The sequence below is a fragment of the Scophthalmus maximus genome, chromosome 2 (genome assembly GCF_022379125.1).
Source record: "Scophthalmus maximus strain ysfricsl-2021 chromosome 2, ASM2237912v1, whole genome shotgun sequence".
Lineage (NCBI taxonomy): Eukaryota > Metazoa > Chordata > Actinopteri > Pleuronectiformes > Scophthalmidae > Scophthalmus > Scophthalmus maximus.
This window is the reverse complement of record NC_061516.1, coordinates 4,853,763-4,879,921: the sequence shown is the minus strand read 5'-3', so window position 1 is coordinate 4,879,921 and position 26,159 is coordinate 4,853,763. Positions and strand designations below refer to the sequence as shown.

Below are 26,159 nucleotides of genomic sequence, written 5' to 3'. Positions count from 1 at the left end.
TGTTCCTTATTCATCTGCATTTTTCTGTTGATTATTCCTCAGTCCACCGTGGTCGCAGGTGGCGGTGGTCTACCGGCCCGAGGACCGACCGAGCCGCGCGCGCCCCTGCGGGACGACTCCGGCCGGAAGAGCGCGCTCTCCTCTTGGCAGAGGAAGCCGCCGCAGACGCAGCTTGTTGACACTTTAGCGGGCGACAATGGCGACCGAAGTGCGGCAGGAGCTCGCACAGCTGATGAACTCCACTGGATCCCACAAAGACCTCGCTGCCAAGTATGTAGCACAACGTGCACGGCGACGTGTCACCTGCCGCCGACAACTCGAGCCTTTTATTTCAAAACGTGTAAGAGGCACGGACGCTGCTGTCGGTGAGATGGCTGCTCTGGACTAAGCTAGGCTAACGTTAGCCAGCCGCCTAGCCGCGTTAGCCAAACAGATCGGCGTAGGGCGAACGCGCGGTGGAACCGACACTAAACCGCAGTTGTGCGCCAGAGCAGGAGAACTGCGACGACGTGCGGGGTTTTTTTCTTCGGGTGCGTTTCGCCACGTCAGAGTTCACGGGCTACTCGTTGTCCGGCTACACAGAAGGACGCGGAACAGTCACTCGGCTGCGAGTGCGCGCGGCCGCGCGTTGTCCGCGCGTGCGGCCGCGTCTGAAGATCGAGTGCGTCCGACTATGATGAAGAAAATGACAGTTGATCATTGTTTTAAAAAAAGAAAACACGAGTGCCAGAAGGAAGCTGCGCGACGCCGATACGCTCGGAACCAAAGCATTGGCAGGAACCTGCGTCCGCAGCCAAGGGTTCAGCCAAGAGCTCTTGACGATCCAACTCCCAAGTGCTTCAGTGGTGCAAGTTAGTCAGACGCACTTCACGTGGGCGGGCACACGCGACACACACAGATTAAGACTGCAGAGCTGATGCTTCTTGATCCAGTCATGTCGTGGAGTCCCAGGTGATACCTCGCCGTCCTCCCTGTCAGGCCCTTGAGGTAATGCGTCATATCCATGTGTCGGTGTTCAAACAATTCCCCTTCTAATCATCTCAAAACACACACACACACACAGTCAAGACTGTGAGGGAACTCCGATCATGTCCTCGGGACGCATTAGACATTTAGCCGTCTGCGTGGCCACTGCTCCATCTTGGAGGGTTGCACGTGTCGATCCCAGCTGTGGCAAGGGACACGGAGGGCACGTCGACTTTTCCCCAGGAGACGGAGCGCTTCCTGTTCCTCTGTCCGGTCGGTCGCCTCCCACCAGGCGGAAAAACCTGAACAACCGATTGAAGGACCATTTTCCTCCCCAGTCCCTCAAGCTGAGTTTGACCTCTCAGAGTCAGGACCTCAGTTTTGACAAAATGATGGTCGTGTTTGTTTTTCTTGTTCGGTTTCGTGTTGTGATTTTGTTTTTTTTGTTTCGATTAACTGTTGCAGCTCCAGCGTCATTTGCTAGCACGTCTCTGAACGTGTCGGGGAGTGATGGTTTCACCGAACGTGTAGCGCTTCAGAACTGCTTCCTGCCCCTTTAGCTGTATTCCTTGTTCGGGGAACATGTGTATATGCAACATTTCTCATCCCTTTAGATTTCCAATTGTCGGGTAAAAAGGCGGTTTCGTGACTAACCTGTAACATCTTTTGCAGGTATCGACAAATTCTGGACAAGGCCATTCACTTCACAGATGCAGATCAGCTGGAATCCTTGAAGGCCTTTGTCGAAGCAAGTATGCTCTGCCTTTGTTCTTTCATGTGATTTGCATGTTCATCAGCCTGCTCAGTACATCTCGACGCAAACAGGCAATCTCTCCGTAACATTTCTACCTTTTCTTTTAAAGTGGTCAACGAAAATGTCAGCCTTGTCATCTCGAGACAACTACTCACCGATTTCTGCACACACCTGCCCAGCCTGCCGGACGTCACGGCCAAGGCAGTGTATCACTTCACCTTGGAAAAGATTCAGCCGAGGGTCATCTCCTTCGAGGAACAGGTGAATGCCCCGGCTCACTCTCACACAGCCCCGTTGAGAATTTCTTGTTCAGCGCCTAGTTAGACATTTATTGAAATGCATCATTAAATTATGTTCTTACACGTCCTCAGGTAGCTTCAATCAGACAGCACTTAGCAACTATTTATGAAAAGGAGGGAGACTGGAGGAACGCTGCCCAAGTTTTAGTCGGTATTCCCCTGGAAACGGGACAAAAGTAAGAAAGCTGCTGGCAGATTCATTGATTGGTCTTTGATGTTTTTGACAATCCCACACCTTTAAATGGCTTTTTGTGTCTCTCCTTAGGCAATACAATGTCGACTATAAGCTGGATACGTACCTGAAAATTGCCCGTCTTTACTTAGAAGATGATGATCCAGTGCAGGCAGAGGCCTACATCAACAGAGCCTCGTTGCTTCAGAATGAGTCCTCTAACGAACAGCTGCAGATACACTACAAGGTACACCATCGCCTCAATCATTTCAGGGTCACATACTGTATCTTGATAGCAACTTTATAGGGGACCTTGCAGTGAACAACACCTTTAGTCATTTAGATAAATTCTTCATTCTGTTTTTCTTCTTAGGTGTGCTATGCAAGAGTCTTAGACTTCAGGAGGAAGTTCATTGAAGCTGCGCAAAGGTACAACGAGCTGTCCTATAAGTCAATTGTACACGAGAGTGAACGTCTAGAAGCACTGAAACACGCCCTTAACTGCACCATACTGGCCTCTGCAGGTACCATCAAGACTTATATGTTTAGGTTCACGTTTTCAAAAATATGGTAAATGTCCCAAACCGGAACTATTGTACGTTCCAATTTGTTTTTAGGCCAGCAGCGTTCCCGTATGTTGGCCACCCTCTTCAAGGACGAGCGCTGTCAGCAGCTGGCTGCCTACGGTATCCTGGAGAAGATGTATCTGGACCGGATCATCAGAGGAAACCAGCTGCAGGAGTTTGCTGCCATGCTGATGCCTCACCAGAAGGCCACCACAGCAGACGGTGAGCAGAGACATTTGAAAAGGCTTCACTCAGCCTGAAGAGTTGTTCATTTTATCATTGGTGTCCGACTTGTAGCTTTGAATATTTGCCGGTCTACTAAATTGTATTGGATTGATTTAGAGCTATAACAGTTAATCAAGCAAAGGTTAATAGGTTATTAAGTTATTCAACTATTTTGAAGTAGAGAAAAAGAGGCAAAATTCTCTGATTTCAGCTTCTTAAATGTGATTTCACTTTGACAGCGAACTAAATAACGTTGATCTGTGGACCGAACAAAACAATCAATATGTTTCACCATTTTAAGGACCAAACAACTATTCGATTAATTGAGAAAATAATCATCAGATCAATCGCTAATGAAAATAATCTTTCGTTGCAACCCTAAATTGATTATTACAGATGATATAATATATATGATATGGGGTTGTGTTATGCTGTCTAGGACAGTGCAGACACTGTCAGTGAGTGAAGAGCCATGTCTCTGGTTTTATTGCAGCTTTTTAGAATTACATTTTTTTGTCCCATCTGATGTACAAATGTCAAGAGGCTATTAAATCAGCCAAAAAATAAGTCCATCGTCTATCAAGGGCTACATGTCTCTGTTTTCACTGCGTGTTTAGCTTGTGAGTTGTTTTGCGAGCTGACACAACTTGGCAAGCTCCTCAAAAACAACTAGATGGGGACCAAAAGACGTTTGTGAAAACAGCACAACCAGTTATGTCACATTTTTAATCATTAGCAGATGACGACATATTTGGGAAGAGCACTAGTTTTTTTTCGTCAAAACCCACCGACCTGAACATGTAGCCAGCCCGATGCCGGGCTCCAACATATATGGTCAGGTGTTAGATTATATGAAAGACAGGTCTTTTGTACACACCACTTGTACAGTTTAGGGTCACAAAGAAAACCAGAGATAACATTTGAATTGAACATCTAAATGTTAATCCAAATCCCTGCAAATAGTGAAGCATCATCAGAGGAGTGAGAGTCGATGTCAGTTGAGAGAGTTGTCCAGCTGACGCTGTTGTCAGTCCCTCCATAATGATGATTGTGCGATCCTCCTCAGTATGTGTAAATGTACAGGGCACATTTGTGTTTCTTTCTTCATCAAATGGCCCTCGTCTGACAACAAGGTAGGTAAATTGAAAAAGAAGAAAAAGAAAAAGCTTACATTGTTTGGCTTTAAAAGTGGGTCTCCCCCTCTCACACTCCGTCACAGGCTCAAGCATCCTCGACAGAGCTGTGATTGAACACAACCTCCTGTCTGCCAGTAAACTCTACAACAACATCACTTTTGAAGAACTAGGAGCACTGTTGGAAATCCCTCCAGCGAAGGTGAGACATGGATCAGATTAACAGATTAACAAATTAGATAATAGCATCCAAACTAGTTTTCTGCTCTATAAGGAAACTGATTGAATCCTAAATGAATTCATGCACTATTGGTGATAAATATCCTTTTTTTTTGTTCGTTTTCCATGTTGTACATGGAGATTTAATTTCTGTTTTTGTCTTCAGGCCGAGAAGATTGCTTCCCAGATGATCACTGAAGGACGCATGAACGGCTTCATCGACCAGATAGACAGCATCGTACACTTTGAGAGTGAGTAATGACAGCCAGGGGGCTTTTACGTTTCATGAACAGAACTTTCCCTTGCATTGTTAGTGACCAAAGAACTTTAAAAAAGTCTGAATTCCCAGTTACAATCCATTAAATTCCAACACGTAGACCACATGGAAGTACTGTACAGGTATAAATCCACCTGAGACACATTTATTTATTGAATTAATTTATCTATTGATTTTCAACTGCATAAAATCCAGATGATGAAAAAATAACAATGTGTCAGGAAAGGTCAAGAAGCCATAGGCTTATACAAGGGACCCTCCCTCAACTTAAGAAGAAAAACAAACGATACCAAAAAATAAAAACTAAGCTGACATAATTATAGGGAAATACAACAAAAAGTGATGATAAATAACAAGAAGCGCACAAAATGAACAAAAAGAACACAGTTGTACATGCTGTTGTGTTGTAAATCTACATACAACAACTGTGAGGGCATAATGAATGAACCCGTGTGACTATTCCAAACCAGCAAGGTAGCAGCTGCTCGGCAGCCATTAGCCAGTAAACACAGGAAGCAGTCCGCTCCTCAGTCATCACTTTATTAAGAAAGGAAAAACAGCCACCACTATCCTCTGTTCTTCTTCTTCTTCGATATATTCATCTGGGTTTTTTCTGAAACGAGGAGGATGGAACGTGAGCTGGACAGAGAGATCACATCGCAATCAGATCTCACTGTGGACACTGGAGACACATTGATACCAGGTGTAAATGGAGTCATTGTTTAGTTTTTCATGTTCAACTTTTCATGTTGATACCGTCATAAGCTCTCAGTCATGTTGGGTGGTTTTCTTCCTCCTGTGTGACTCTGCACCTCTCACTGATTTTGTTTTTAAAAAAAGACATCTGTTACGGGCTCTAACAAAGATTGCCAGCAAATCTGTTATTTTACAGTGCAGGCACTGTGATATATAAACTGATCACGTTGTTATATTCACTGAGTATAGGTATAAGTGCCCTGGCCCCTTTTGAACTACATGTTGTGGAAAAAGCAAACGTTTAATGAGACCTATAATATTTTTAGCGGCTAATTATTATGTCCCATTCTGCATAAAAAAAGTTTTGATGCCCTCCTCTTCTGTCTTGTATGGATGCGCAGCTTCTCATAAATTGGTCGAGACCCTTTACATGGCGGGAGTGACCTACCCAACCCAAACTGTGTTGTTTGTTAGAGGAAGAGCTTCCATCATTACAGGCTTCAAAAAACATTTCAGGATAAATCATCAGTTTGGCATCATGCATGATGATCTGCTAATTTATAGTCAGATTGACTGGAGTATACAACCAGCAGCAAATCCAAGACATTTGAACTAAAATCTGGATTGATTGTCCATTGCTATTCCTCAGGAAATAGAGAGGTCGCCCACAAACCGTAGGGTCGGTGGTTTGATCCTTGGGCAAGACACTTTACCCTTTATTGCCTTTGACGGCAGTGTATGAATGTGACAGAAAAACCACGATAAATAGCAGCACTGTATGAATGTGTGTGTGAATGGGTGAATGTGACCTAATGTTTTCACTTGATTCTGTCAAATTACATCCTATGTTGTTTAATTTGAGATTATTTGAGTTAATAAACTCAATAACTAACTATATGTTTATCTGCAGCCAGTAGAGGGCAGCCTCTTCAAGCAGGAGTGAAATGAAACCTTATATACTGCCAGGGCAGTGCGGTGAGGGAGCAGCCGAAGCACTCATGTAAACTCTGTATCGTGAAATGTGTCGTGTGTTTGGCTCCTAATCTCCCGATGTGTCCTTTTGATCTCCGGCAGCCCGCGAGCCCCTTCCTACCTGGGACAAACAGATCCAGTCTCTGTGTTTCCAAGTCAACAACCTCCTAGAAAAGATCCGTCAGGCCGCTCCAGAGTGGGCCGCACAGGCTATGGAATCCCAGATGACCCAGTGAACATTACCACCCTACCCTACCCCCAAAAAAACAACAAAAAGAAAAAAATTATCCAAATAATGCATTTCTCAGCCCGTCTCAAAGTTTCAACTGCCTGCTCAACAACATCACCTCTGCTTGATTCCCAGTAACGGACGTGGCCATGAAGAACCTACTGGTGTCACCATCACTGGTCTGAGATGTCTTTCTTTTTGCTAAATTTTCAGAGAGCGCTGTTTTATTACCTTAACCCACAGGGATAATATTTCAATGTTAACATTTCAGATTTGTGTCTGGCACAGGTGAAATGGCAGGGGGGAGGTATTATGCAACTTTTGACTAAGACTTTGGATATAGTTCCCATGTCATAAGATCATAAAAACAAGTGGCAAGATAGAAAAGTCGGACAATTTACGCTTTCGAATTCAAAAAGATTGTTTTTTAAAGTTAACATAGTGAAAAAGCATCTGTCAAGTCGTTTTTTTTGTGTCATGTACATGTCTTGGTCCACCCTTATGAAATTTAAGTAAAGAAAATTAAATTCAAAGCCGAGAGAAATCGTTCATGCATCAGGGTCATGTCGTTTAAGCTCATTATCTGTTTCAGTGGCAATTCACTGACACAATACAAAAAAAAAAGGATTCATGCGCGAAATCACGTAATGCACTCTACAAGCTTCTTTATCGGACACACTTTTTTCTGGCACACTTCATGAGGTCAGTGATTTACCAGATCCACTCAGGCTAAAGGGGCACACGGTGAAAAAATTGTATCATAATTGTTGTATTGTAAGTCTCCTGTAAAGTAATGATTTTATTATTTACAAATTCCAGAAACCCCAACCAACAAATTACGAATATGTATTGTCTTTGTTGCAAAGGCAACTTGTCATAGACCCACAAAAGTTAAAAGAAAAGCCTAAGAGCTACTAAGAACACATGAAACATCTGTCCTGCTACACTGCATGTGGCTTTATCTTAGAGCAGTTATATTTAGTTGTTCCACCAAACGCTGCCAATGAACCAGAGGGCGAAAAAAAACGAGAGCCCGGAAACTGTCACAACGAAATGGGGATGCAGCCGTCATCTGGGAGCCATCAATATCTGTACAAAATAACGTTGAGACGTTTCTAAGGATACGTTGAAGATTTGACCTGCTGGTGGAGGAGAACCAAAACTAAAACCAGGTTTTAATCATGCAGGAATAGACTATGCTGGAGTTTTTTCCACAATCAAGGTAGAGGAAGAAAAACAAGGGACTACCTGCACTATTTGAAACTAAAAGTTATTTTATTAATGTTTAACTTCTAAAAACATTACAAGCATTATGCGTCTAGATCAGAAGTTCCTCGGGTTTGGGTTTAATTCACATTTTCCAACCCTGATGTGACTGGCATAACTGACAGTCACAAAATTTCAACCTCGTGGCAACGCTGCGCAATTCAAGTCAACAGCAATCTCCGCCACGTCAGTCCACTGCTGAGGACCACACAGATATAATTAGATTTTTATTATAACCGTAAAACCCGCCGCTTGTTCTCCATCGTCGAGGTGCGCCACAGCCGACTAATGTTTTACTGGCTGGAAGATGTGAATGTCATTGACCCGAGAGGATTATAGCTCATACTAAAAAAAAAAAAAAAAAGGTCACAAATATAGCCGCTTAAAAACATAATATGCAGTTTACCACTTAATCAAGAAATGAGTGCGTCAGAAAAAGGATGGGCTGAATCATCAACACAGCAGTCCAGCGGATTCACTACTTCTTCAGGGTCACAGCAGCATCTAGACGGCATAAAGGGAAACAACGTGATTTTCCGACAGCTCCACAAACGTGAAAATAACAGAATTCGTCATGAGGCGGTAGAAGCGCTGTGAGCTTTGCGTGTGTGTGTGTGTGTGTGTCCATGACGCTCACCCCTTCAGAAAGTGCCTTGCTCCTTTCTGCGGTCAATGTCTCTCTTCAGCTGGCAGGTGGCACAGAAGGGACAGCACATGACCGCCATGAAGTCCTTACACAGTGACCCCTGGGAACGCAAAGAGTCACTCTGAGGAGGGGATTCACACCGGATCAGGGTTTTACGCAGGTACAGTAAATGAGGAGTGTCTGTTGGACCGGGTGGGGCTGATAACATAAGATAAGATGAGATATTCCTTTATTCGTCCCACAATGGGGAAATTTGGTCGTTACAGCAGCACCGTGGACAATATAGCAGAAATAGCAGAATAGAAATGTTTGATGCAATCAAACATAGGAAGTTCCCTCGTCTTTGGTAAGATAAGATAATCCTTTACGCGTCCCTAAACAGGGACATTTGGGCTTTTTATTAATGTAGGTGTGAACATATGACTCCAACTATGTCAACTTCTCTAAGGGCTGTAAACCATGAAAACCATCTGTGTCATAATTCAACTGAAACATAATGTGAGGCTCATATACTTTATACTCATATATACACACACACCCTCTTTAATACTTTTATGATTTAATATTGGGACATGCTGATGCTTGCTGATTGTTGTTCACAATTTTTGTTTGGTATTAACATACAAAGCACAAGTATTAGACAAAAATCTTCGACCTGATGATGGTTCTGATCGGGGAATTCTTCCTCTAGAGACCAAACCTGTATCAACAAAATGTCATACTAATCCATCCAAATACTGGTTGAGGTGTTTTAGCCCAGACCAAAGTGTTGGACCAGTGGACACAACCTACCAACATTCCCATCCACAGAAAACATGGGAAAAAAACATTTTCTTTTTAAGGTAAAGGGATCTTTTAATAACCAGCTGGGACAGGACTGACTGCATGTTCATACTGGCACCTGACTATGTTCCGAAGAGAAAAGGTTGAGAGAAAATGTAAAAGATCTGTGTAACACCCTCTCCCCCAGCGCTATCTGCCCGACCCCTTGGGAAATTGGGGAAACACTGGACTAAATGATCAATCTCTAAAAATCTAAAAGTAGGTCAAACAATGCTGCTGAAGCATTGATGTGTCAACGTTGATCTAATAATAGTGCATCTTGTTCCGCCGTACACCTGCACAGGTGCCATAATCTACAGTAGTCCTGTCATGCTCGGCTCCCTAACTGTTCTGTTGCTGTTTTTATGACATTGTCAGCAGGGGGTCCTGCAGTCAGCCGGCTGAACACTTACGCCGATGTTGTATCTGGTCCTGTAGACGCTGCGGATGGACATGCTCAGACCACACAGGCAGAACTCGTCCATGTCACTGGCGATGGAGCAGCCCAGGCACGGGTAGCAACACAGACCATAGCAGCCTGAGGCAAGAGGCAAGAGGCAAGAGCCAAGAGAAATGCATTAATTACTTTCAGAAACATAAGAATAAATACAGAACAATGATACAGAAATAATATCATCACACTCCACATTGATTAAAACAAATTCCAAGTGCAGTCCCAGTTCAGTTCAGGCCCTTTATGGTCAAAATTTTAACCCGGTTAATCGACACATGAATTAATATATGAAATTCCTCAACACAGAATGAGAGGTGGGAACGTCACTGGTCAAAGACATGCGGCTTGCACTCGTCCCTCTCGGAAGCTTGTGCAAGACCCTGAATGCATCATTACATGGCACCAGAAGCTTTTCCGTTTGTGCTTTACTAGAGATGCAGTTGTAAGTGGGAGGTGTAGAGTGGAGTGGGCTCCAAAAGGCCGATATGGGCCCCCCCCAAAAAAATAAAATTCTGATACAGACATAGCAGCTATATATTATGATTCCTAAGATAACGTTATCAAACCTTATGACAAAGAAATGTGATTGGCGCTTGATATGTTATACTTAAGCCATAAACTTTATTATAATTAACTAGATAAAAAGAAAACAGAAATCCAACCTAACACAACATATTTATTTACCTAAAATCTAAACATAAATGCACAACTTTTTTTGCATCGTTTGTCCAGATAAATTATAGTTTTCGTATCGGTGCACACTGGCAAACAAATGCAGATACCGAAAAGGACAAAAAACCCTGCATCTTGCACGTGAATGTAGTCTTAACCTTCTACATATTGCTGAATGCTTACAGGTTCCACAGTCATCGCAGAAATCACACAGGCCCGTCTGGAAGTCAGACGGCTCGTATCTGCCCGGCTGGTTGGTCACAGCCATGATCGGGATATTAACTTCTCTCTGTGGGGATGAAAAGGTTTCGTCGCTGGTGTTAGTTCTTATCGGCTGTCGTGAGCCTCACGCTGAAAGAGTTGTGGCCCCTTTTTGGGGTCATTACTTGTGAATCGTCCCCAGCAGAGATAACCATAAATTACACCTCTTTTGAACATCAAACAATAAGGAAAAAGGAACATGCAGTGAAGTAAATCCCTTTTGGGATTTCCCAGCCGGGCCGTCGTTACGAGGTAAACCTTACCAGATGGTTGGAGAGTAGGAGAACGGTGACGGCGGAGGCTCCTGGACGACGAACTGAGACAGTGAGGCAATGTGAGTCCTTAGAACTGATCAAAGCAGGAGACTAATGTGATTTCTTTACTTCACCACAGTTTTATTGTGCATTGATATTTCCGGCAAAGAGGTCACCTGGATACACACACCTCCTGTACACCCAGCCCTCACCATAAACCTCATCTGGCCTTTCTGTTCCCTTTTACACCCGCTCTATCGTTTCCCTTTGTAACGTTAGTTCAACTTCTGCTTCCCTAAAATGCAGCTTGAACTCCACAGTTCAAAGAATCGTTGATTACATCTATTGCAACTAGAATTCGAATAATATCGTGTGTAGTATAATTAGTGCCGCAAATTAATTATAATATCAGCAGCCATACCAACGGTCTGATAATAAATGATCACAATGAACACGGAGAAATTCAGAGCGTGACCCTTTTCTCGTCGATTTCTCATGGACCGTTGTGTACTTGTCTCGCAGAGATCCGATTTGGACAAAAGTAAAGCTATTTAGCATGAGATATTATTTAAGAACCACCTGTAATTATAATAAGCCTTTTTTTTTCCACAGCAAATATGCTGCCACGTCGCAATAGGAAAAGCTCTGACAACATTTGTACATTGTACTTGAAGTAGGCAGGATTAACCTGCCAATTATTTTCTCGATTAATCGATTAGTTGTTTGGTCCATAAAATGTTGAGAAATGACGATCGTGTTTCCCAAAACCCTGAGATGATGTTTTGTTTTGTTCACACACCAAAGATATTTAGTTTACTGTCATAGGGGAGCAAAGAAACCAGAATCCCTGATAGTACTCATGTACTTTTGCCAACATTGAGTGGCATTGCTTGTCTGAATATCTTTTTACCACTGCTGAACAATGGTGACACTGTGATTTTTCCTCTGCCTTTATTGAACATTTATTCTGACTCAGACAGACTGAGTCTATACGGCTGACACACGTGGTCGTGATCCGCGGCAGCAGAGAAGAGTGGCCAGTGATGGGAACTGACATTTTCAAAGAGCACGCGGCTTTAAGAGTTGAATGTAATTTAGTCATTGTATATCTAGGATGGTGGTTCTCTCTTAAAAACAAAATAAAAACGGATCAAGCGTTGCACTTTGGAGACCCCTTGCTATGCTCCTTTCAGACACACGGTGGCGCTGCTTCCCACCGTCCAGCTGCCACCCACTGGGGCTGTGCAGGAGGAGCACAGTAATGACGACCCTACTGTAATGATATAGGCTCCCACATAATGAGCAGCTGTGACTGCAACTCGGGAATAGGCATGATTTTCAATTTCCGACAGACTAAAGATAGACGAGGGCTAAATTACACCGAAATGCACGGGGTTGCCATTAGTCTACACGACAGCAGACCCTTTACGAAAAATACTTGAGCTTTTCCCCAGAGCGAATATATCCACTGTTTTAGACATCAAACTTTCACACCAGATTCCTCATTGCCAGTAAATGTGTGTATTCTGAGAAGCCCGATACTTTGATTTATTTGATTATTTCAAGATACTACACAGTGGATGTCAGTCAAACCCGTGTATATTGTTTATTTAAGCATGACATCAGATTTCATTTGTTAAATTCAAAGTTGGTGCCAAACAAATGTCAGGATATGTTAGTTTTGTTCATTGTTTATATTTGTGGTTGCTGGGTGATCATTTTCTGTCGCTCATTTCATCATCCGCCACGTCTATTCTGCAGAACATCACTGTTACTGTTCACCAGTGGGGGAAAGTACATTTGACCAAGTACAATTTAGAAGTCTACCTGTGCTTTAGTTGAGTATTTCAATTTAATGCCGCTCTATATTGAGATAACTGTATTGTACTTTTTTACCCCATTACATTTACCTTGTTGCTTGTGTTACTTTTCAGAAACAAACTTTGATCACTTGATAAAACAGGATTCTACAGATATATAAAATGAGCTTGTCCTCTCGACCAACTGCAAGAGTTAAATAATCAGTTATCAATAATGTAATAACACTGCACAAGTACTTTTATACATGATGTACATTTTATCATCAATACTTCTGCACTAACCCTGAATTTGGGTGGTGGAGGAAGTATTCTATTCTATTCTCAGTAACAGTATCAATACCGTGATGTAAATATGAAAAAGAAATACTCATTCACAAGTAAAAGTATTTGCAATCCAACTCCGGAAACGTATTGTCAGCAAAGCGTACATGTAATGCAGAAATAAGGGCTTTGACTGATATATTGTAAGTCATTAATAGATTAATACTTTGTTGTAGTTGTTAATATCGATGCATCAGTGCTTCAGCAGCATGTTACTGTTGAAGCTGCTGGAGGTGGAGCTGGTTTTAATCACTTCATATACAGTTGTCTATATGCAATAAAAGATAAACATCTAAAATGTGACAAGCAGCTCCAAGTAGATTCGGATTTTCATTTCAAGAGTCTTAAGTCAACAGGGATATAATATAAAAAAGTGCATTTACCTTTAAGTACTGTACTTAGGAACTTAAGTATTTATACTCCACTCAAGAATTTCCATGTTAATCAACTTTATACTTGTGCTCTGCTACAGTTCAGGGGGAATTATTATACTTTTTACGGCACTACTGTACTTTCGGAGGAAACAAAATAAGTCGATCCTGTAAGCATTATATTATTTCATATTCCATAGTATGTCATTTGATTATTATTGCTGATGCATTCATGTTTAAGCAGTATTTTACTGTACTGACCAACTGACAATCCGAGCCTCAACATCAATGAAAGAAGATTAAATCATACAATAGTTGAAATAATCAAAAGACGAGGCAGCAGCTCTTCACATCCGGGAAACTGAACCAAACGACTTTAATGATTATCAAAATGTCAATCTCTCTCCAGAAGTCTATTATTACTTATTGATTAATCTATAATCGTTTAGGCTCTGTTTGTACAGTACAGTATATACAGTTTGGTAGTTTGATTTATAACCATGCATCATATTTAATAAGCTCTTATTGTACTTTTTAGACAATAAAGTGTAAATTTCTGAAGCACCAGTAACAGTCACAACTGTGAAAGAAATGTTGGGGCGTAAAATTTGTGGCTCTGGAATGAGGTACAGCTGAAGTATAAAGTGGCACGAATAATAGTCAAGTGCAAGTACAGTACTCAAGTACAAGTAGGCCTACCTCAAAATTGTAACTGCTAAGCAGTTGTAAATCAGTAGTAATTAGTAACCTCAGTTACCAATCACATTGGTTTATTTATTTATATATATATATATATATACATACATACAGACATGCACACACTTAGCAATCACAATGTTGATGTAGGCGTACTTGTACTTTCCTACTTGTGTCCAGTACATATGTAAAAGTGTATATATATATATATGTACGTATATACATGTATGTATATACTGTATGTATATATATGCTTATATGTGTATATATGTATATATGTTTATATGTATACATGTGTGTGTGTGTGTGTGTATATATATGCACACACACACACACACATGCAGGCTTAGCAATTACAATTTTGAGGTAGATGTACTTGTACTTGCCTAATTGTGTACATATGCAAATTTGTATATATGTATATGTATACATGTATGTTTATATGTCTATATATCTATACATGTCTATATATGTCTATATGTTTATATGTATACATTTATATGTATGTATGTATAGAATATATAACCCCCTCCCGCGACTCTTAAAGGGTAAAGCGTCATAGATACACTAGCACTCATACATAGCACTGATACACATGCGCACAGCTCAGCTGATGGGAGAGAGGAACATCTGCACTGACGTCAACCCCCCCCCCCCCCCCCCCCCCCCCCACCACCCCCCACCCCCCCGCCGCCGCAAAAAAAAAAAGAAAGAAAGAAAGAAAAAAAGCTGCCAATTCGAAGCTGTCCGGGACTGGGACATACCCGGTCTCTGCGGCGTAGTGAGGAGGAGCAGCTCCTGGCCAACTTCTGCTGGTGTGTGCATGCTCTCTTCTGTCCGAGGCAGGTCTGTGAGGTGGCAGGAACAGCCTCCGCGACCTCAAGCAACTTTTTAAGCCACTCTGAGCCACCGCCACCTCCACCACCACCACCACAACAACAACAACAACAACAACAACAACAACAAGAACACAAAGTCTAGATCATAAAGACGACTGATAGGCTTGGACATAGATCCTGGAGGCAATCCAAGACTTTGAAAGGCTGCTTTTTTCTTTCTCTCTGTGTGTGTGCGTGTGTGTGTGTGTGACTGTGTGTGTGTGTGTGTGTGTGTGTGTGTGAGAGACGCAGACAGACAGTGTCTGGTGGGAGATACTGCTGCTGCCGGACCGAAGGGGAGAATCCCGCTGCAGCTCCGGAGGATGGCAGAGTCCAGGGGGAGATGAGAGGAGGAGAGCTGGGGAGGTCTGTGCGCGGAGCAGTCTTTTGTCCTGAGCTCTCCCCGCACACTTGGACCGGAGCGGACAATATGAAGATGAGCATGGTAACGAGTCTCCTATTACACTCCCCGTCTGTTGCGCGCATTGGGCGACTTGTGTGTGTGTGTGTGTGTGTGTGTCGGCAGCGGCGGGGGGAATTCGCGTGAGCCTTTTAAATCCTCTCAGGGCAGCGGACATTGTTTACAAACCAGGTGAACCGCTCGTATTCCGGACGGAGTCGTTGTGGGCGTTTGCGCGCGGCACGAACGAAGGCTAAAAGTGGTGCTTTTGGAAACATTTACGCACGGTATATATCCAGCTGCTGCAAGGGTGTCCGGTCGGCACCGCTACAGGTCTGCAGTCGGCGTCCGCCTGCTCGACCTTCACGCACAAAAAAAAGGAGAAGAAAAAAAGGAAACCTTCTTGACAGCCGCGGTGCGTTTTGGGTCAGCGGGCGCGTCTCGGAGGTACCGGTGAAATGCACACGGGCCGGCCGCCAGCTGTCTGGGTCGGGGTGGCCAAGTGGGTAGCGCTCCTCTGTCTCGTGTGTCTGCACCGCCGCAGCTCCGGAGCTCGGGGTCGGTCGGACCTCAGCCGATCCGCCGCGCTCCGACTGCTGTCAGCTGCGTTCGGAGCCCGTCCACTTTTCCTCCGTCGCTCGGACCCGCTGACGTTTTTGTTTACAGCGGTGTCGCCCGCGCACGCGGCCGCGAGGCGCGTCAGTGAGTGAAAAACCACAGACCGGCACAAAACTCTCTCCTCGCGCTGCCCGGATCGATGCGTCTCCTCTGCCCTTTTACGCGTCGGTTGCACTTGTTGATCCGCGTTTGAACAGAAAAGGGAAAAACGCCACGCGCGCGCGCGCGCACAAGGCCGCTGGACAGTGAGCTGTCATCTCCAGCGGATCACTTGCAGAAATGTCTCTATAGACAGTAAATTGTGTCCTTGAAGTGGCCAATCAAATGTTGGAGTTCAGTGACGTGGCGACTAAGACAGTGCCACTCAACTTCACTTGGTGACAGTTTCTCATTCATTGACCACAGCCTAGAACTTACAACTACTATTTTCCTTTGCCCTAAAAAATGAATTGATTAATCAATTAGTCGACTCTCTCTGCTTCCAGCTTAATCCATTGTGAAGATATGCTACTTTTTGTTACCACATTTGTCTGTTTTTTAGAGTGTTGGTCAGATTGGTAAAGCAATTCCAAGATGTTGTGTGATGTTGAATTGGTGTTTTTTGTTTTCTTTTTACGATTCCGTGACATTTTTGTTGGGTTAACTGAGAAAATCTATGTCAAATTAGTCAATAATCAAAATAGTTGTCTCCTTATTTTGCGTTACTGATTCATCTGCCAATCATTCGTGGATTAAGCGATGTTTAAAAAAGAAAGTTCAGAAGACAGTGGAAAATGCCAAAGCAGCAAATCCTGACTTTTGAGCACTTGGAACCTCTGAACGTTTGGCATTTTGCTTTTAACTGAACACTATTAATATAATACTAAAAATAGTTGCTAGTTAATTTTCAGCTGATCGTCCAGTCGATTAATCAACTACTTGTTTCAACTTCACAACAGAAAAGAGTCTTGAGCGAGCACTAACGCCAATAATTGAACCGCCGATTGATTTCTCCACAGGAATGCAGATGGATCGGTCAGGACAAGTTCCCAATATAGAGCTTCCTGTTTGGAGTTACACCTGAGAGTGACTGTGTCTGATGGATTATGGTGTTTTTCTATGAGCTGCTGACATGATTTCAGAGGCCAGTGAGATGTGGAAGTGCTCGCCTTCAGGAGAAATCTGAGACCCGGATGAGCCTTCGAGCACCACGAGAACATTTAAGTGAAGGAGACAAACCATGGACTTGTTATGGTGTGGCGTTGGACCAACCGAGTGCTTTTAACCCGTTTGTAGCACCCTCTACCCCCACCCCATGTCACATCTTTCGCTGAATTATGGAAATTTTGTGGAAGACACTGACTTGGACACTGGGCCTGGTGGTGATGGCTGCTTCTGAATTCCAAAGCGCCAACAGACCTTCGCACGACTCCCAAGGTATGGTGTAGACAGGTGGACAGGACGATTATTGTAACAGTATGTCCGTTATATCACAACATCTTCTCTTCTCCATTCTTTCCTTTCCCTTCTCCCGTAAAAGAGGAGTTCCTGTCCTACCTGCAGCACTACCAGTTGACTGTCCCGATGCGGGTGGACGAGAACGGCGAGCTCCCGAGCTACACTGTGAAGCACCACCGGCCGGGCCGACGGAGACGAGGGGCGGTGGACCCCATAATGGGACCAGTGCCCGCGCTGGACCCCGACCCTCCGGAGTCCCGGCTGTTCTACAAACTGTCAGCCTATGGAAAGAACTTTCACTTAAACCTGACACTCAACCCCCACCTGGTGTCGAAACATTTCACAGTGGAGTATTGGGGCAAAGAAGGGCTGGAGTGGCGTCACAACGTGGTAGATAACTGTCACTATGTCGGATTCTTGTGGAATCAGCACAGCACGACCAGAGTGGCGCTCAGCAATTGCAAGGGCCTGGTGAGTGCAATGTGGCATTTAAGTTGTTATTAAAAGTGATCGGCTCGCGCTCTCTAACAGCCTGTTGTGCCACAAAGAGTTCACACAGCTTACCTCAGGCAAACCCCTTCTAAGAATAATGTCAGAATATATTCCTAGTTTACGCTGCTCTCATGTCAGCCAATCTTTCAGACGCAGTGCCAAGGGATTAGACCAATTGTAGTTTGCCTAACACGATCTTGGCCTCTTTCCACTTGGCAGGCGTCTCGGAGCAAGGTGATGCTCATGTAGAGAAATCACATCATCACAGTGATCAGTTAGTGTTCTGAATCAGGGCTTTTCTTTACAATTTGTCCATTAAAGATCACACTTTAGGCACAAATTTTAAAGCCTCGGAAGTTCAGGTCACATTTCTTTAGTTGATCCCTTTTGTGATCTGTAAAACAAAGTGTCTAAATCATAGATATTAGCTCATTTTCGAAGTGCTCCTTTCAAAAGCAAAACTGACCACCACTAACAAGGCATCTAATTATCCTGTCTAAGCTTTTAGTCCTCAGGCTTTTATCCACAGACTGTGTGACTGTCCAGCTTCTCTTTGCTACTCAAGGAATTGGAAGTTATTTTAATAGCTGTTACCCCCCCCCCCTGCTTCAGAATAACTCTAAAGAAGGAAAAAAAGGGCCCTGCTTCTTATTGGCAAATGTAATCATGTGGAGAAAACGTGGAGCCAAATGTGTTGGCAAGACCTACATCAAGTATCATAAATTGAATTAGTGTTTGCCCTTTTTTCTAAGAGTACCAAAAATGGACAAAACTGTGTCTGTATTTTAATGTAATCAGCAATCTGCACAGTTTGAGATCTTGACATCACACCCTATTAAAAATCCCAACATGTTTCTCTTAGCTAGTGTGATGTGGGGGCGATTGCTGTCATTGTGCGTTTCACAGAGTCAAACCATTGTTTTGTTCGACCTAATTTTAAGGGACTCTATTGGTCCTTGTGTCGGTTCTTGAATTCGTCTGCACCCTAGTGATTAGCGTTTGTGCTTAAACAGGAAGAGGATATTAAATCAATAAACATAGATTAGTTATTTAAGGGGGTACGCCAGCTATATTACACTTGTGAGGCTTGCAAGAGACACAATATGTAAAGAACGCTCAGAAAAGAATGTTTAATTTCCTCATTCTCAGATAAACCTTCAATGCACCAGTTGCTATGACAACCTTAAACCTCCTTGATTTTAGCAAACTTAAACAATGATTTCATCATTGCAATTTCTATCCTTAAAACCCACCAACACCCATTTTATAATTCTTTCAACTTTCTAGTTGTATCACTGCAGTCAAACTTTTACAGCATTGAGTCCCAGTCACATTTAGTTACTAGCGTAGTTGCAAATGGCGACAGGATTTTATTCCTCTTTTTTTGTTAGTATTCAATCATGTTGAATACAAAGTTTGCTTTCTTTCTTAAGATTTATGCATCCAGTACTGATGTTTGCCTGTCTTTGTAACCTGTTTCTCTCATTGATTTGTCTCCCCCACAAGCATGGCGTTATAACAACGGAGGAAGAGCAGTATTTAATAGAGCCATTAAAGAACATATCCTCCACCACCTCCAGTGAATGGAACCTGGAAGAAGCACAGCAACATGTTATTTATAAAATGTCTGCCATTCCCTCGCCGCAAGAGCATAGCCAGGAGTTCAGCTGTGGCATTTCAGGTTGGTGAACCTCCATCTGGGTTGGACTCTGTGTGGGTGGAACTGACGTAAAGGAATAACTATACATAGCAGGTTAGAGGAAGTGCTGGTTTGGTTCTAGGCCCAGGTTCTGGTAGACATGACCGGGCCTCTTGTGTGCTATAGTTGCTCCTGGCCTGGACACCTTTCAACCTGTAACAGAAAGTCTCCCTCCAGCTTTCATAAAAAAGCCCTTCACTGCATAAAGGGGACTTGGCTCTGACTTTTATTGAAGCACAAATCCTATTTATATAAACAATACTCATTGGTCCAGGTTTTGAAACATAGACAACCCAATGCCCCAAAATACTGTGGCTGTTGAGATATGACAAAATTGGAAAAAGAACCAGGTGGATATTTAGGTATTTGGGCCAAGGTCTTATAAGAAACAGCAAAGGCTGTCATCGCCAGGAAGCTAGCATGCCCCGACATGTACCACCTTATAGCTTTTTCCCAGAGCATCTGGGTCATAAAGCAAAGGCTTTAGCCGCAAGGTTGAAAGGGGCAGATTCCCAATGTGCATCAACCACACACAAACCAGTTCTCCCAAAAAGATGATGCATCGTTATTTTGGTGTGTAGATTGTTGCTTCATAATTCACCATAACCCGTCGTTGTCTCCCTGTCATTCACAGACCTCATTAAAAGCAGTGCACCATGCCAGTTTAACACACCTTCCCCTGTCCACTCGTCCCCTGTTCCCCAAAATGACAGCGAGCGGCCGACCAGCACTCACAGACAGAGGCGCTCTGTCAGCTCTGAGCGCTTTGTGGAGACGCTAGTGGTCGCTGATAAAATGATGGTCGGTTACCACGGACGCAAAGACATAGAGCACTACATCTTGTCTGTAATGAATATTGTAAGTTTGAGCCTACTCTTTGGTCATGTCGATGTTTTCTACCATACTGCTGATCATACAGTTTAAGTTGGGTCCAATTGTGTCACATTTAGTCAGTGGATATGTATTGTAATGAGCAGGGTGGCATCTAGCAATACATTTTACAATAATCTATACATTTTTCAGGTAATTGTTTTGTGTGTATATATATTATAATTTCTAACAGCACAGTTAAATGTCTTCAAATGTCTCGTTTTGTTAGACTAACTGTCCAAAACTTATTACAAAAAATGCTCTGTATGAAGTACTCAGATTTCAGGGGATTGAATAGGCAAATATTTAGCTTTTTGCTTAAAAAATGACAAAAGTGATTATTCAGTTGTCAAAACGGTTGTTGATTAACTTTCTGTCGACTGATTGCTCACGCCGTCGTGCCAATGAAAGTACTCAATGAAGGAATTGGCTGGATGTTTCGACATATGGACACAATTTGTCTGACTTTGTGTCTTTTCTTCTTTTCTGGAGGTCAGGTTGCCAAACTTTACCGTGATGCCAGTCTAGGAAATGTTGTGAACATTATTGTGACCCGGCTGATTGTTCTGACTGAAGATCAGGTAAGACAGAAAAAAAATCTCCCTCTGCCCAAGACTCTTCTCAATGTCACAGTTTTGCTTTTTTTTAATTTCACTAACTTTGAACCGTCCATGCAGTATTACAGTTATTACCATGAGGCTTTTTTTTTTTTAATAGTGTCTGTGACCTCACCTGTAGTGAGTTAATAACTGATACGCTTGGCGTGACTTAGCTGCAGTATTTTTTGTGATCGCCATGGCTGTAGGGGAGAGAGAGGAGAGACTATTCACCATATGGCCACCACTTAAGATAGAAGATGTACTCAGGCCTCTTCCCTCAGGGAGCCTCAACCGAGGATTATCGTGTGTGTGTGATGGGAGAAACAGTGTCTTCCTAGCATCTGTTTTTTTTTTCCCCTCAGGGAGCTCGCAGGGGCTCTCTATGTAGCATCGGGTCCAGAAAACAAGTTTTCATGTTAACTGGAGTAGCACTTTGATCCACAAGGAAGGAAGTATTAGTCCGTCAGTTCTGGTTTCGGATGAAGTCAATAGAAAATTCAGCTACTAAACATATTGTTGGAAGTGAATCACCGACGTGCTGCTGAGCTGTTCAGTATTGCGTTGTAATTAATCCTAGTGGGCAAGCCGACTTCAGCACTGCATCTACAGCTGACAATGTCGTGGTTTACTATAAATGAACCTAGTACATTAATAGAAGTAGATTCATTTTGCAGAATCTACTACCACTTCCTCAACCATCCCTCTTTCCCCGCTTCTCCTCTTTCCACTTCTTCATTTCAGCCACTACTTGAAATGGAGTCTCTCATTTCCTGCTATAAATTGTTTTGCTAGAACTGTACATACGTGTAAATCAAATACAAAAAACTGTAAGCTCTTCCAAAAACTTGTTCTCATCCTCCCTCTGATCCCAGTTCAGTCCTCCCCCAGATAATTCATCCAGACAATCATTCTGCTCATGCGGCTGGAGCGGTTCAGTGGTTGTCAGCGTTGTCAGCACATGATTGTTCAGTGTCACTTTCTTTTCAATCTTGCCTTTATTGGACAATATCACGTCATATTATATTCTATCATATCATATTATACCCTATTCTATTCTAGCCTATCCTATCCTATCATATCATATCATATGCCATGGAGGTATATGCTTGATAGGATTTTTCTAGAAATATACTGCTTATGCACTACTACAACTACTGTCAATCAGTCCACAGGAATTCCCCATGAAAATCTTCAAGTTGTTTGGTATGTTGTATTGTACTGTAGAGTTTATGATGTGACACAATACGATATGAAACCATGAATTGTATTCTGTCACATGACCTGACACAATACGATAGGATTCAATACAACAGGATATGACATGGCGCAAAAGGGAATGACATAATCCAATGTGACATCACATTACAATATGATACACTTTAATTGACTTGACACAACAATACACACACACACACACACACACACACACACACACACACACACACACACACACACACACACACACACACACACACACACACACACACACAGACACACACACACACATACATACATGATACAGCACAATACCTTATTATCCGATACAATATGATATTGTAATGCCCTGGAAGTGACTGTATTGTGTAGTATCGTGTGGTTGGATATTATTGTAATACTTTTGTGTCCTATGTGTGTTGTGTTGTTTTTTGCAGCCCAATTTAGAGATTAACCATCATGCAGACAAATCTCTGGACAGTTTTTGTAAGTGGCAGAAGTCCATCTTGTCTCATCACAGTGACGGCAACAGTATTCCTGAAAATGGGATGGCTCATCATGACAACGCTGTCCTGATCACCCGGTAAGTGTAGGCTCATATCTACTGGGCATGGACCACATTTTCCTCACATGCCGTCATAATGATGCCACATGAGCCGCAGAGTTGTTCTTTCAGTTGTTACTTTCATTGGAAGGAGCGCTAATTTTCTAATTTTAAGCAAATCGGTTGCAGGTTATTTTCTGTGCCGTTGGCTCATAAAAGCTGTGCGGTCGCAATTCAGCTTGACTGTAGTTGTGTGTGTGTGTGTGTGTGTGTGTGTGTGTGTGTCTGTGTCTGTGTGTGTGTGTGTGTGTGTGTGTGTGTGTGTTTGCTAATAGAGGTGGCCAGCAGGTACAGCACTGAAAACTCCACATGTCCAGTTCTTGTGCACACCCATAACCTGTGACTGTTAAAGCTGATGGGAATAAACACCTCAGTTGTGAAAATAAATTGTGCCGTTTCAGACTTGCAGTACCTGTCACACGGCAATTTATGTCAAGGGTGTTACCATAAAACAGCAAAACTCTGTCATTACCTGGAATAGGCTTCATTGTTGCCAGAACTGTTTTGGCTGCATAACCTAGCAACTACAGACTACATTCCCCCCACTGGTTTTGTTTCGAAAGAGGATGGCGTTCTGTGATTGACATGGGCTAAAGCCAAGATGTTTGACTCCGTAGGCTCTGCACAAAACAGCCTTTCTATCATTAGTTTGCCCATGCTTGTTGTCTGTTAGTTGATGTTCTCCAGCTGCATTGGCTCACGTTTTTATTATTGGTTTTAGCGTCACTCCATAAGCACCAGCACCATGGACTTCTGAGTAGCATGCAACAGTCATGGAATTTATCTCTGGGGCAGTAATTGTTTCTACTTCTTCTCTCGGACATGATGAATATGCTCCTATTCTGATTGTTTTGAGATGCGCAAAAAACTCTTGGAACAAGCTTTTAGCTTACTCAGTCATATTTAGCAGTCATATAGTCCACAAAGGATAATTTGGTAATTGTCAGACCAGGTCTATACATGCCAACCTGCACCACCCATCGGGAGAGGGAAGTAAGAGTAGCAGCTACCACCCAGTTGCAACCTACACAGCCTTGTTAACTTGCTCTAGCTAATATGCCAGCAAAAATTGCCCATTTCTACATATAGAAGGGACAGCGCAACAATATCATCCCAATGGAGACCTGACAAAGTAGGCTAATCTTAGGATTAACTGTAGCTTTAAGCTCCGCTTTGGTCTCTGTCAACTCCTGAGACGTGGTTTATCACTTAGTTTTTTGCTTCGAAAAGATGCAACTCATTTGACGGGAACAGTGAGGCTTAAACCACACAATAAATGTCCCATTCCGCTAAAAGGATTGAAAGGATTAAAGTCTCCACCACTCACCTGGCTTAAACTCTTTTGTTGTCAGGCAAAATTGTATAAAGCCAGAGATGTCCTGTACAACTCTATTTTAATATCCATCGTCCATTATCTATACCGCTTTATCCATTAAGGGTGGCGCGGGGGCCGTAGCCAATCCCAGCTGACATTGGGCGAGAGGCGGGGTTCACCCTGGACATGTGGCCAGCGTATCGCAGGGCCAACATATAGAGACCAACAACCATTCACTCTCACATATACACCTATGGTCAATTGAGAGTCTCCAATTCACCTAACCCCATTCTGCAAGTCTTTGGACTGCGGGAGGAAGCCGGAGTCATGGGAGAGAACACGCGCATACACGGGGAGAACATGCAAACTCCACACGGAAAGGCCCTGGAACCTTCTTGCTGTCAGGCGACAACGCATAACCGCTACCTATGTTAATATGACAGTTTTAAATATTTGGTGAACGTAAGTGGGAAACTATGACGTTCCATTGTAGCCATGCTAGAAGTGAACTCTGAGATATCTCAAGAACATTTGGATGTGTTAATTACCATTACGTTTTGTATGGATTTTTATGTTGTTTTTCTTTGTCAAACTGCAGTTTTTTTCTCATTGTCTGCATTGTCCACTGCAGAAATTCTGTAGAAGACCTACTGCCTGTAGAGGGCTCACATCAAAACTGCCGCTGCTTTGGGTGGGTTAGCCACGGCCCTAAGTGACCTCAGTGCTTCGAGTCAGTTCCATTATGGTTTAACGTTGGTAACTTTTATGTAAATATAGAATTGGTGAATTGTGAAACCAAGGCAAAGCGTAGGCGAGAGATGATGAGATAATAAGCTGTGGGGAAGAGGCACCAGCTGAGCTCGGAGATGCTAACATTGGGGATATATATATAAATAGCTGATGGTAGGAAGCTCCTATTAACCACCATGTCTGGAGGAGCAGTCTGACATTCCTTGTGATGGTGGAATGCGCTTAAAAAGGTTTAGTGTGATTTAAGATGGCTGAGTATTAGTGATCAAAGTAGAGCTGAAACTGTGAATTCATTAATTGATTCATCAGTGGATTCGATATGAATTTAAATGAATATTAACTATCAACTCTGTTTCATTTTTCATGCAAAAACATGCAAAGACTTTCTACGATGACACGTTGCGCTCTAGGATCAAGTGGTAAATCTCTGGTAAAAAAAAAAACTGAGGAAACATTCATTGGATTTATCGATAATGAAATGAATCATTATTTGCAGCCTGAGATCCAAGGCATGAACATATACAGTCACAGTTCTTTTTCTAAACTTATATTGATACTAATCTGGGAAGACAATGTGGCACGTGTATGTATCTCTCTCCTCCTACCGGTCTACAGATGCAATGTAATATTACAGCTACTATCTACTACTAGTGTCTATTGAAAGGGGGTTTGTGAAAAATAAAGTACGGGTGCCGATGTAAACTATGAAGGAAAGATAAAACGTTTTTGCTGTACAGCCATATTTGGTTGATGGGCTACTATTTGCCTACTTTAAGTGTAATTTATACTAATTATGTTCCTCAGGGCCACATTACACGCATCGAGCTAATCCTGATTTTGCAATTCATCCAAGCACTCAAATGAATATGGTTCTGCAGTTAGATTTATTTTCCCTGCAGTTGCAATCAGTATATTCTACTGCCGCTACTTTTCATTCGGACGACTTGCCTTCATAAAGGTGACCTCTTTGGCTCTGTGGTTCTTCGTCAGTCCTCATTAACATTCGGACCTGTTCGGAATGTGGGCTGTCAAAAAAAAAGATGGGGAAATTATGGAAATACATCAAAACAACAAGACGTCCCGAGAGAGGTCACGGTTGCACCTCGCTGGTCTGGCGCTGGAGGGAGAGAGAGCGAGGGGACGGAGAGAAGGAAGGAAAGGAAGGAAGAGGAGTTTAGGGCAAGGAGGATG

General features: G+C 42.9%; 3 protein-coding genes across 6 annotated transcripts in view; 2 read left to right on the top strand and 1 right to left on the bottom strand.

The window, feature by feature from the left end:
* Positions 1–108: 108 nt before the first annotated feature.
* Positions 109–7,041, top strand: cops4 (COP9 constitutive photomorphogenic homolog subunit 4 (Arabidopsis)). Of its 3 annotated transcripts, XM_035625422.2 has the most exons (11): positions 109–270; positions 1,639–1,718; positions 1,830–1,981; positions 2,092–2,195; positions 2,285–2,438; positions 2,565–2,715; positions 2,809–2,979; positions 4,172–4,317; positions 4,501–4,585; positions 6,218–6,282; positions 6,382–6,523. In XM_035625422.2, the coding sequence occupies exons 1-10, from the start codon at positions 197–199 to the stop codon at positions 6,253–6,255; spliced, it is 1,155 nt and encodes a 384-aa protein (XP_035481315.1). In that variant the 5' UTR covers positions 109–196; the 3' UTR covers positions 6,256–6,282; positions 6,382–6,523. The 3 variants fall into 3 exon arrangements, with proteins under 3 accessions (XP_035481315.1, XP_035481313.1, XP_035481314.1); XM_035625420.2 differs by lacking the exon at positions 6,218–6,282 and having other exon boundaries at positions 118–270; positions 4,202–4,317; positions 6,382–7,041; XM_035625421.2 differs by lacking the exon at positions 6,218–6,282 and having other exon boundaries at positions 118–270; positions 6,382–7,041.
* Positions 7,042–7,760: 719 nt separating this feature from the next.
* LOC118300743 (placenta-specific gene 8 protein) lies at positions 7,761–11,075 on the bottom strand. The gene is made up of 5 exons (XM_035625424.2): positions 10,893–11,075; positions 10,552–10,657; positions 9,656–9,780; positions 8,412–8,520; positions 7,761–8,278 (listed from the first exon to the last, which is right to left on the bottom strand). The coding sequence occupies exons 2-4, from the start codon at positions 10,634–10,636 to the stop codon at positions 8,416–8,418; spliced, it is 315 nt and encodes a 104-aa protein (XP_035481317.1). The 5' UTR covers positions 10,637–10,657; positions 10,893–11,075; the 3' UTR covers positions 7,761–8,278; positions 8,412–8,415.
* Positions 11,076–14,853: 3,778 nt separating this feature from the next.
* adamts6 (ADAM metallopeptidase with thrombospondin type 1 motif, 6) overlaps positions 14,854–26,159 on the top strand; it is a 64,068-nt gene continuing 52,762 nt past the window's right edge. For both annotated transcript variants that reach the window (XM_035626797.2, XM_035626792.2), the window contains exons 1-7: positions 14,854–15,414; positions 16,986–17,403; positions 17,507–17,895; positions 19,423–19,597; positions 20,250–20,473; positions 20,983–21,066; positions 22,737–22,882. In XM_035626797.2, the coding sequence (XP_035482690.1) occupies positions 17,304–17,403; positions 17,507–17,895; positions 19,423–19,597; positions 20,250–20,473; positions 20,983–21,066; positions 22,737–22,882 (1,118 nt within the window). In that variant the 5' untranslated portion in view covers positions 14,854–15,414; positions 16,986–17,303. The remainder of the gene's footprint in view (positions 15,415–16,985; positions 17,404–17,506; positions 17,896–19,422; positions 19,598–20,249; positions 20,474–20,982; positions 21,067–22,736; positions 22,883–26,159) is intronic.